The 12,939-nt window shown below is 39.4% G+C and overlaps 1 protein-coding gene across 1 annotated transcript in view; it reads left to right on the forward strand.

The window, feature by feature from the left end:
- Window positions 1–7,286, forward strand: part of LOC146699079 (neural-cadherin) — an 82,461-nt gene extending 75,175 nt beyond the window's left edge. The window contains exon 32 of the mRNA XM_085472604.1: window positions 1,061–7,286. Coding sequence (XP_085328730.1) covers window positions 1,061–1,732 — 672 coding nt within the window. The 3' untranslated portion in view covers window positions 1,733–7,286. The remainder of the gene's footprint in view (window positions 1–1,060) is intronic.
- Window positions 7,287–12,939: the final 5,653 nt, after the last annotated feature.

Raw genomic sequence — 12,939 nt, forward strand, 5'->3', positions numbered from 1 at the left:
TGCTCTAATAGGGTGATATGGTACTACAAGGTCATTAAGATAAGATGGGGCCTGATTATTTAAGACCTTGTATGTGAGGAGCAAGATTTTGAATTCAATTCTGGATTTAACAGGAAGCCAATGAAGGGAAGCCAAAACAGGAGAAATCTGCTCTCTCTTTCTAGTCCCTGTCAGTACTCTTGCTGCAGCATTTTGGATTAGCTGAAGGCTTTTCAGTGAGTTTTTTGGACATCCTGATAATAATGAATTGCAGTAGTCCAGCCTGGAAGTAATAAATACATGAACTAGTTTTTCAGCGTCACTCTGAGACAGGATATTTCTAACTTTAGAGATGTTGCACAAATGGAAGAAAGCAGTCTTACATATTTGTTTAATATGTGCATTGAAGGACATGTCCTGGTCAAAAATGACTTCACAGCGTTACTGGAGGCCAAGGTAATGCCATCCAGAGTAAGAATCTGGTTAGATACCATATTTCTAAGATTTTCAGGGCCGAGTACAATAACCTCAGTTTTATCTGAATTAAGAAGCAGAAAGTTAGCGGCCATCCAGGTCTTTATGTCTTTAAGACATTCCTGCAGTTTAACTAATTGGTGTGTGTTATCTGGCTTCATGGACAGATAGAGCTGGGTGTCATCTGCATAGCAGTGAAAATGTATGCTATGTCTTCTAATGATGCTGCCTAAGGGAAGCATGTATAATGTAAACAAGTTATCTAATTTGTTTTTAGCATTCAAGGGCCACCAAAGCTGGAACCATTTGTGTAATTAAGTGACCCACCATCAGACCAAGTTAAATTCGAAAAACCCAGTTGACAGTGGTCAATGGCATGACATGACTTCAGACACGAAGTCATGTCATGTCTTAGCATCTTTCATGTATTATGACCAGACTTGGTGTATGAACTCGCCTAGCACCCCTTCCTGAAGTTGTAAAACCAAAATGTGGAATTATATTATTTGACCACTAGGGGCACTACAGTAAAAAAATACAATTTTTAAAATTAAGCATCAGATTTAATAGGTACCCATGTATCTTCTTTTTTCCTCCGTCCTTCCAGAACGGTTATGACATCACAGAGCTGAAGCGTCCACTGTGCTCCAGTTTGTCTCAGTCATCCTCCTGCACGACCGCTCCGCTCATCAAATCCTCACCGGGCTCCCAGGAAGAGGTTCATCCATCCAGTTCCTCGTGCAGCTCAGGTGCTCCCTACCTCAGCATCCCACATCACCACCACCATCAGCATGCCGCCAACGCCAACTATACCAGCGATGCAACCTACGCTAATTACACTGCTCATGTAAACAGAGACGTGGAGACAAGCGACGTAGGCAGTTACACTGATGCCCCGCCTGGCTCACGCTCCCACGTGGACTTTAGAAGCTACGTGGCGCGAATCATTTGGGAGGCAGACAATGACAATGAGGCTTTCCCGCCAGACGCCTACCACGTCTGGTGCGTGGAAGGCTCCGGGTCGTCGGCAGGAAGCCTTAGTTCACTGGGGTCCGCAGTGTCCCATAGAAACATCAACACAGGCGACGGTGATCAGGACGACGGGGAAGAGGAGGAAGATGATGGAGGTTTTGTTTATGACAGACTCTCGCGGTGGGGCCCAAAGTTTCAGGCACTCAGTGAGATGTACGACCGACCACAGCTGACCCTCACATACAGGGATGCAATGGCGTACATACAGAGGAGCCACAGCCATGACCCCCTGCCACATCACCATTAGGGGGTGCTACCCAAATACAAGTACACACTCATAGAACATTTGCCACAGTGGAAAGGGACTCAGTGCTGTGATCTTGTCAAATTTAAAAAAAAAATCAAAACAAGGATGGCTGGTCAGGTATTGTTTTGTATGGCTGGGAATATGTTTAAAATATGTGTTTTAATATTAATTTTCTGATGTTGAAATATATATAAATATACTCACTGTTCTAAAGACATACAAATTTGAATTTTTTTGGCCTGAACAAATCTACCTTTTTTCACCTTTTCAGCTGTAAACCTTTACAGTTTGTGGTTTCTACAAAGGTCTCTAAGCAAACTGGTCCAAACAAGTGATATTTTCAGTTCTTTTGGCTAATTAAATGTCAGATTATGGTTCATGTCAGAGTTTAGTGAAGCAAGATGAGCTTGCCACATTAATTAAAAATAACGAGGCATAAAGAAGCAATTAAGAACAGAAAAACAATGAATGAGGCAGAAGAAGCAAAGCTGGGAGGACTGTGCATTCTTATTAGAGTTGTCTGACAGGGATGAGCCCTCAGCAGCAGCAGTTATTCAAGAGAGTTTTACAAGTAGAAACAGGTGATAAATGACAGATATCATGCATCGTCCAGGTAAACAGGGTAAAAACTCATAGATCAACATGAAATTTACCCAGATTATTATTTACATTAAGGATATAATGTTTCAATATGCAAGTGAGGCATTATATCTTAATATGTGCAAATTTGCACAATCTTACAGGAATCTGAATGGATAGATAAAGTCGGATTCTGAATTTGTTGGCACATGAGTCTTTTTAGCACTCCATAAACCAGAAACTTTTATCAACAGCCAGATAAAAAAAAATCACCATGTTTTTGGGATGACATGTGCAAAAGCCATCTGTAAATCCTTCAGAACTCCTGACACGTTGGGCCATGCAAGTACAAGAAGGAAAGAAACAAATCAGAGTAACTGACCAAAGAAATATGTTTGCATACTTGTATTTACTCTTACAGTTTTTAACAAATGGTTATCAACATAAATCGTGTCTGTGTAAGAGCTTGAAACCTGGACTTTTTGGAAACATTTCACCTCGTTTCCAAGAGGCTTCTTTCAGTTCAATTCACTTATTTTTAAGCTCTTAAGACAACATCAAAGTTCTTTACTTAAGTATCATGAACATCTAATAAACTAAATTTTACTTTCACTGATATTGAAGTTATTACCAGCGCATGAAAAAGAATTATTTGTATTGTAACGTATCATTTTTTTAAAAAATATTGACTGGTTTAGTTAAAAAAAAGAACAGAAAGACATTTGGCTGCGTCAGGCAGATACGCTACAAAGCTAAGGTAACAACAAGAAGGATGTTCAGTCTGCCCCAATGATTGAAAACACTTGTATGGCTTTGGAGAGTTTGATTGGTTACTTAGAATTATCACTCATGATTGAGTGATAAGGGCAGCACGGTGGCACGGTGGTTAGCACTGTTGCCGCACAGCAAGAAGGTCCTGAGTTCAATTCCAACATCAGGCCGGGGTCTTTCTGTGTGGAGTTTGCATGTTCTCCCCGTGTTTGCGTGGGTTCCCTCCGGGTACTCCGGCTTCCTCCCACTGTCCAAAGACATGCAGCTTGAGGGGATAGGTTAATTGGAAAATCCAAATTGCCATTGTGTGAATGTGCGAGTGAATGTGAGTGCGAATGGTTGTCTGTCCCTGTGTGTTGGCCCTGCGACAGACTGACGACCTGTCCAGGGTGTACCCCGCCTCTCGCCCTATGACAGCTGGGATAGGCTCCAGCACCCCCCGCGACCCTGAAAAGGATAAGCGGAAGCGAATGGATGGATGGATGGATTGGCTGCCAGCCCTTAAGGACGCTGGTCCAGCCACTGTCTGTAATGCTGTGGTCACTGTGTCATGTGGAGCAAACAGGAAATCTGGGCAGAGAAACTTTAAAGTGAGTAAACCAAACTGAGAAATGTCACCAAAGTCATAAATCGCAACTGTAAGTGCAGACTTACAGCTGTAATCGCATTACTCTGATGTTTTAACTTTGGAAAAAAATGGAGACAATTCAAGTAAAAGGCAATTGGCAGGCATTTCCTTCATTCTCACTGACCTTCTCGAGTTTTTTGTGTATTCATTTATTTCAGTGCAAGCTCCACCACGGTGTTTCTTCAAAACACACCACTAAAACAAAAAAAGAAAGAGTGTCTTATCTCTAAATTGATTCTCGGTATGTTTGTGGCACAAATGGGATTGAATATTATCACATCTTACCTGATATGAAACAAAAAATCTCTCTCAGGTGGGGCAGGAACGCAGCAGCTCTGTTCCCCCCGTGTAGATTAATCGCCACAGAAAAGCTGAGACACTTTCAGGGCGCGAGGTTCATTATGTGATCTTCGTGTTTCTTCAAAACCGAGGTTACCAGTTCATCTTTGAGCTTAACACAGGAATACATCACTCAGCTTTTATTTATTTTGCTTGTACTTCTTCCTTTTAGAAGCGGTGTACTCTGTTTATTTAATTATCAGGGCAGTTTGTGGGTTGCTGTTTTTCGTTCCATGGAAAATGCAGACTTTCAAGGTCAAAAGTTTCTCTTTTCTGGAGGAATATAACATCAAATTATGTCAGAAATGTTCAGAATGAGGGGAGCTTTGTATTTAGAGAAACAGTCTGGTAAGAAGGACTTGATGTAGAAATCTAACAAAGACAGCTCAGAGTTCTTCTTTCAGGGAATTTTAAAGTACTATTTGAATCTTTTTATCTTTGGCATGGCAATTTTTTTATTTTGACCCTCCTGTGCAGCTCCACAGCTGTAAACAAAAACTCAATTTCATACAGAAGCACTACCAAGGTCAAGCTTTTCTTCTACACTTTTATTTTCCTAAGAAATATCTTTTTTGCTTCTCTACCCTCTGCGTTTCCACAGATTAACCTGACCTCAAAAAAACCTTCCAGTAACCAGCGTGCATTTCTCTTTGCCGTTCTTGTTGCACTAGCAGGCAAGTCAGTTCTCCATCTTCAAGTAAGACGTAGAAAGTTAACAATTAAAAGCCTTGTGAGTTCACCAAGTGAAACACTTTGCAGCCTACAGCGTCTCCACCGTGTAAAATGAGCTTTGCTAGTATGTTTTCAGATGACATTATTTTTGTAACCCCCATGTAGAAACTCCCCAGAAGCTTCTTTTCACTTGCAGTTGGTCGTGCACTGTTAATGTTTTTGCTTTTTCTAAAAAAAAAAAAAAAACAGGGAGCACCCTGTTAGACCAGTGTTTCCGAAGGCTGAACTGCTGTCAAATATAAACACTGCAACTGTGAATCCATTTGGAAATCAACATGACAGCCAGAGGTACTGAAACTAAGTCACGCTTAGACATTGCTGTGAGCTGGAAGTGAAAGTTGTGATACATGTGAAGATGGCTTTTAACAAATAGGCAAAAATTACTTACTTTGTTTCTTTTATGAAAATGCAGGATATTCAGTATATGCAAGTCTTTCTCTACAGTACTGTGCAAAAGTCTTCTTTTCTTTATATTTTGCTTGGAAATTGATAAGCAGTGTTTGAAAGTCAATATTCAATAAGACCACCTTTATTCTTCATTCCAGTTATTCCCAAATATTCGTTTGACGTTGGCTCTTCTGTCAGAATGATTATTCAGTAATGTTAAAGCTCCGGCTCTAGGAAGGCCAGGCTATGACTCCTACTACACTGGCTAAATCGAAAGCCTAAAACAATGACACAGCCTCCACCATGCTTTATCGATGGCTGTAAGATGAATTGTAACTAGAACTGGTTCTTTGCTAAGTTGTCTGTTAGTTGTCTCAATGGAAACAGGTCTGATGGTTTTATGAACACAACACTGCTTCATCCCTCGAGTTTGGTGCCTTTTATGCTTCAATCATTCATATATATGGCCAAACAAAGAAAACAGCCTTCCCCTGAAAGTAGTCGGGTACAAGGATTGAACTGAAAATGAATGGAAAAAACAGCCAGTGCCCAAAGAAAAACTCTGGAAGACCTTTGGAAAACTTTGTAGAAGTATTTCTCAGCACCACCATGCTTGGAAGCAAAATATAAAGACGGTGACTCAAGACGTCTGTATTGTGTTGTTTAAAAATTTTTTAACAGTATATAACTTTATTGATGTCACATGGCCACTATTAAACTGCTTACTTGTTAGGAAAAATTAAGAGTGGGGCTCATAAACTTCCAGTTTAAAGTATTTGCAGCATCTAAAAAACTAATAAGTATGCAGAACGAGCTTCTACCATTTCTATTAAAACTGTATACATGTTGTAGCAGAAAATCGAGTGCGTGTGCACGGAATGCTCTGCAGCTAATAAATCAGCGCTGTTTTGAATATAACCATTACAAAGTGACCAAACTTGAGCCAATGAGCACTGCTCAAAGTGAGTAACACTGAGAATTTCTGTTCTTGCAAACCTGACCTAAACTCTCTTAAATCCAGCACTGATTCCCTGTTTTTATTTAGTGGCCACTTAATAATCTTCTCATATTCCATATCTGTAAAATGGGCTGTTTGATTTGGAGCACAAGCATTTTGTTCTGTTCCTTTTGAAGCTACCTGATGTTTTTTTGCTGCCATCCTTTGACGGTAAATTTCTTAGATGATTTCCCTGATAAATGAGGAGCAGAACAGGAGAGGTCAGACTTCTCTCGTGTGCACAACAGGACACCAGCTTTTCCTTCTTCAACTTTTAAAGCAGCCAAATGTTTATTGGTTCTGGCTGCAGATCAGTGTCGTGTCTGATGGTTGTTTTCCAGCCTACCTCTTGGCTAAGTATATTGTCATTACAGCGCCTGATGAATGTAGTTTTTAAATAGAGAGAGTGAGAAAACCTGTGGAGGAAGTCTGAGCAAGTAAAGTACAATCACAGAACTCGGCGTAACTCAATCCTCAGCCAGCAAAAATGGCAACATAGATAAACATTTCCTGATATTTTAAAGGTTTTGCACTTAAGTCATGGTTTTCTTCCAGATACAGTCAGAATTTTTTTTTTATTCAAAAGCCAGTATATTTGCCTGCTAGGCTCTGAGATTTTTACTGCGTAGACAGATTCTACAGATAAGACGTTTTCAATTCAGTGGTTTCCCCCCTTCTTTTGGATAATGAATTTAAAAAAAATGTTTAAAAAAGCCTTGTAAGAACTGTACTTAAAGCTATGCATCCAAATAGAATAACACAGGTGTCTTTTTATAAACTATTGTGACGCTTCAGATGTTTTGACCTGTATGTGTGCAACATCTGTTGAATTTTGTTTAACACAGATGCGTGAACATTTTTATTGAATTCATATGCATTTATTAGAGTAAAGGTTTAAAGTGTCATTTACCACAGAGCTGTGCTGATCTGTATAATAAGATGTACAAATGAACGTTTTATAGCAACCTAATGTGGAATATTCCTTTTGTATGTGACTTTTAATTAAAAAGAAAAACTTTTCTTCCCAAGAACATGATTTATATGTTGGTGTCTTTGTTCAGTGATTTTACTCTCTCTCTCTCTCTCTCTCTCTCTCTCTCTCTCTCCCCCCCCCCCCCCCCCCCCCCAAAACTCTCTCTGGTAAGAGAACAAGTTGAAAAATAACTAAATAAAATAAGAAAGCTAGTATAAAGGATAAAAGGACATTTAAAAAAAATCCTTGAAGCTGTCCATGTATCTTTCTGAGAGATTTGGATCTAGATTCAGCTTTAGAAAGTGGTGGTTTATTGCATTTACTCCCATTTAATCACAGAAAAACATTCATACATTAAAAATCATATACTGTCATTGCCGTTGGCTGGCATGATAGTACTTCAGAAATGGCTCACAACGATTCAAAGATTTGTTTTATGAATCATAGCATTCGTTACTTAGAGTGGGACTCGATGTGTTTTCCTGTAAGAGCTGACCAGACCTTTGTACACACATAGTGGGAGATCATGTTTTACGTTTTCAATGTATAAAGCTCAAAAACCTAACTGTACACATAGAAAGAGAGATCACAGTAAGTTTCCATTTACACATATGGCGCAATGCTGCCACCACGTGGTAATAGGTAACACTGCATAGGGCTTTTTTTGTGTGATCATCTTGTTTTTATTTTTTTTATTTTATTGATTTATCTTTTGAAAACAAATTAAAATATTTCTAAAATGCTCATTTTAAAAAGTTGCTCTTTTCAGTTTTCCCTTGCTTTTACCAAGAGCAAGAAGCCTTGAAAGCATAAAAGTAGACAAGAGTTTAAGTAGACCTCAAGGTTTTTTTTGTTCGATTTTCGTTTTTTTGGTTTTTAAATATTCACAAAAGCACCGTAATTGACATTTATTTATTATATATAGACTGTTAGCAAAGAGCAGGGATAGGAGAGCCCGAACAGTAAAACATTTTGGTTTTGTTCGAGAATGTGTGTAATCACAGGGAATAAAGATGCATTTGTGTCATTTTACAGCATCACTACTCGCTCTGTTAGGTACACCTGCTCAACTGCCCGTTAACACAAACGGCTAATCAGTTAATCACATGGCAGCAACTCAATGCATTTAAGCAAGTAGCCACGATCAAGGCGACCACATGTAGCTATGTTCTGATGGCAACTTCCATGTCACAAAGCTCAGATCATCAAGCTGGTTTCTTGAACATGACAATAAATTCACTGTACTCAAATGGCCTCCAGAGTTACCGCCATCTGGCCGGGGCCTTTCTGTGTGGAGCTTGCATGTTCTCCCGTGTTTGCATGGGTTATCTCTGGGGACTCCAGCTTCCTTCAAAGACATTCAGTTAGTGGGGTTAGGTTAACTGGTGATGTGATGTGAGTGTTAATGGCTGTCTGTCTGTCTACAGTATGTTAGACCTGTTTCAGATTGGTGACCTGTCCAGGGTGTACCCTGCCTCTTGTTGCATTCTAGCTAGGATAGACTTCACCCACCCCACTCCCCGTAATCCTTAATTGGATAAGTGGAAGAAAATGGATGGACCTCAGGGATGTGTTGGAATGGGAGACTTGTATTGTGGACACGCAGCTGATAAATCTCCAGCAACTCTTTGATGCTATCATGTCAGTATAGACCAAAACCTCTGAGGAATGTTTCCAGGACCCCATTGAATCTTTGCATTGAAGAATTTAGGCAAAAATGGCTCCAACCCAGTACTAGTTACATGTACCTAATAACATGTTTGACTGTATAATGAGAAGTACTTTAAAAGCATGGCAAACGGAGCAAAACTGAAATGAAATCAGCACAACAATTAAACTAATCGTTTAGGTGGAAAACCTTTCCACCACAAATGATCCTGCAAAATCCAGCTTTCTTTAATGGTAAATGGCCTGTATTTGTATAGACCTTTACTTAGTCCCTATGGACTCCAAAGCGCTTTACACTACATTCAATCATTATACATTATAGCCACAGCCACCATGGGGCGCACTGACAGAGGTGAGGCTGCCACTGGGCCCTCTGACCACCACCAGTAGGCAACAGGTGAAGTGTCTTGCCCAAGGAAACTTGCACCGACCGAGACTGTCAGAGCTGGAGCTCGAACCGGCAACCTTCCGATTATAAGACGAACTGCCAACTCTTGAGCCACGATCGCCCCAATTTGCATCACCACATCAGATCTGTAGTTTTTCCATTTTCAGAGGTTTTTTTTTTTATCAGTTTGTCAGTTTTCAGAGGGAATTCTCTCAGCTAAGCTTGAATTTTTGTTCACTCCATGATGTAACAGCACTCGGCTTTGGTTCCTTTACAATAACCAAACCACTGGTCTTCCTGCTGAGATGAGACTTCACGATTCTTTATTTTTGTGTTTTAAATGCATGTATTTAAAAATCTTTCAAAACTGTCATAATTTTTAGGGGGGGAAAAGCCTCAGACCCTTCCCCCTCCCTCTAATGCCCCCATCTGACACACATATAGAGCCGATATTGAGTGACATGAAGCATATGCATTGTTACAAACAATGGAAAGAGGTTATCGTGCTCTGATGCAGCTGCTGCTCTGTGAACCAATGAGAGTGAAGATATTTTAGACATCTTGAGACCTCGTGTTTTGTCTGGAGGTGCTCATTGTTTCCTCGTGCAACCATACATTTGGATTTATTATATCTTAAGAATGAATTATCTTTTAACGGGATCTTTTAACTGATCACTTTCAACAAATTGAGAAATAATTGCAAGATTGAGAAAAATAACAAATGTCAGGGTTAGAGAGTAAGTATCTATGTTAGGTATCTATAAGAGCTGTCTCACACACACTGTGTGGTGCAGAAGCATGCATTGCCTTGGACCTCTATAACAAGAGGTTCTCAGTCTGCTTCCTCCTCATCCAACAATTTAAGTCGACATAACGTTACAAAATCATAAACTTCAGTTTATGATTTGGGAAACACAAGCTTATTTTTGGCTAATCTACAAGTACTTTCCTTTATAGAGAAACACCTCTAACCCATCATGTCAGACGCCTATCTTTATAACTTATCCAGGTATGAATACATTTATATGTTTGGTCTTAATCAATAATTTCCTTAATTTTAGAAAAACAAAACTGACCATGCATTTGTGTTTTTCTCTCATTTCTTTCCTCCTTTGTCAGCCTTCGACTCTTGCCGCTGACGCAACTCTTTAGGATCGTTCTGTCTTTCAGTTGAGTTTAAGTTTGTTTTACCTCAGTATCTGTGAATTTCCTTCTTTTTGGGTGATGGTGGCAATAGAATTCATCATTTTCTCTCATGTTTAAGTTAAGCTGAGCACTGTGTGTGTGTTGGGGTCAGTTTGTGTGTGAGGAGGTTAAAACCACGCTTTCCCAGGCCCACACAATGCACTCACTCTAGGGGAGGTGCACACACATGAGGGGCCCCTGTCTGCCACTATAGTCTATGTCTAACACACACATCAGCACAGGGGTTCGTGTGTATTCCTAACACCAGGATCACTAGATTCTAGGATGAAGACAATGAGGTTGTTAGGTTAGATTAGTTTAGGTTTAACATGATGTCCAGTTTAGCTTAAACATTTAAACATCACAGGGGTTTTGGCACAACTTTACCTACTTTCAACATTCAAGTGGGAGAGCAAGGGTTGGGAAAAAAATCCTAGGGGTCAACTGTAAGAACATGTTTAGGCAACTAAAACCATGGCTGTAGTTCTGACGTCTTTAGGATCGATTAAAGACGGGTAACGTTTCCAAATTAGGTTAATCCACCAAAGGCTCCACAAGATGCTATGGCTTTCTCCGCACTAGTTGTTCACCTTATTGGCTCTGGTAAGCCATCTATAACGGGTTTACCTGGGCTGCTATCATCCGAAAACAATCAGGAAGGACATGAATGTAACAGATGTCAGTGTATGTGTAAAAGGCCCACACTGCAGGCTTTAGGTTAGTTAAAGTTACAGCGTGTAAAATCTCACTGCTCAATGTTAGTGAATTTAGTACCCCTTTCAATTCAAGTTTATGAACCTAACTACTGTAGGACAAACATTTTAGTCAGTCGAGAGATCAAAAACATTAAATTTAGACTACACCCACAACAGCGTTTCTACTTTTTGTATATAAAAATCATTTTTGCATATACTGTATTTTAACAATAACAATTAGCAATAAATCAGGATTATAAAATGTATTTGTGTCAGTTAAACATATATTTTGATGACCACCTCAAATTCTGGCCACTGTTCACATGCAGTGAGTGGTGAGTGTAGGTTATCAGTCTGCCGTTTACCTCAGCTGCCAGTGTGTGTACATGTGTATTTGCTCTGGAGGAGGCTGTAAAACTTTGAGAAAGGAGTCCGATAGGAGTCGATGAGCCAGTGAAGTTCACTTCTGTCTGATAAAAGCTATAATGAGGAAGATTTTGAGGATATCCTGAGCTTTTCTGTTGGTAAAAATGCTGTTTTTACCGCTGTTAGTGAAACTTTCTTAGATGTGGATCTAATATTGTTGGACATCGTATGAATAAATTACTATATGATGTGAGAATGTAATCAAATTGTTTATCTGACACTTGAGCCTTACATTAGCTGGGATGTTAGCTTATAACCAGCTGTTGCTGCTGTTTAGCCATTTATGCACATCTTGTGTTAGAGCTCTGACTTTGATGCAGGAGATGAGGCCTACGGTGAGGTGGAATAGGATGAGGTAAAAATGAGGGTGGAGATGTAGTAGTAATGCAGGAAGCAGATGACGAGGAGAAAAAGATGACAATATGCACATGCTAATGTAAGTGTTTGATAAAGCTGTTTAACTAAAGTAATTAAAAGTTGATTTCCTTTGACTTAATTGTTTTAGCTCTATTTATGAGTAATCACTCAGGAAGTCACAGGTTATATGTGTGAGGCTTGTCAATATGTTTTCAGGTTTATTTTATGACTCATGAAATCCTTAAGTATAGATACTCAACACTTCTCTTTGTCTCTCTCTTATTAGCACTTGAGTGCTATGAAGTAAGACTTTATTTTCTCTCAGGTTGCTTTGTGAACAAACATCACGCTGAACTGACACCCGCTGCCTACCACAAACGCTCCTGCATCACTTAAGTGTGAAAACTAACAGAGCAGTTTTATTGCACTTTACATTAGAATTATACTTCATTCAAAGAAATGCTTATTTGAGGCAAAGATGGCTCACTGTAGCATTTCAGTAGATGGAAAAGACAAAAACAAAAGCTGCATGAGTAATTGGTCCTAAAGGTATTTTACCATAAGGATATAACAGTACTGAGCAGATGATTCTCTGTTGTTTGTACCACCCATGAAAGGTGTTGGATGTCCCAGTCAGAGCCTCACATTCCCTGTTAGGTTTGTGAAACCTTAGAAGTGTTTCACAGCTTTTTTTTTTAGCTTTCACCCCTGAATCACAATCATTCTTAACAAAGATGTTGTAAAGATGGTTAAAAGCTAAAAGCCCACAAACAGCCCAGCTGGCCTCTAATAACACAAGCTGCTGCATATGAATATAGTGTTCTCACCCCTTTAGGACTGAAAGAGGAAAAAAATCTCACACTGTAATGACTCAAGACCACTTAAGACTGCAAACTAAGGCACTAACCTATAATGGCTTTGCAACCAAATGAGTTAGTGACTCTGATAAATTAAAATGCTCCCAAATACTTTTCATATCTTCCCTGTATAAATTTATTTCATTTTTGTCTTAAGTATATGATCATTTTAATAGTATTTCAGTAAACTGGAATATCATTTCAAACTTACTTTTAGTTTAGTTG

Source organism: Copadichromis virginalis, linkage group LG11 (genome assembly GCF_057382275.1).
Source record: "Copadichromis virginalis isolate Kocher_CV1m ecotype Utaka linkage group LG11, C_Virginalis_male_GT1.1, whole genome shotgun sequence".
NCBI lineage: Eukaryota > Metazoa > Chordata > Actinopteri > Cichliformes > Cichlidae > Copadichromis > Copadichromis virginalis.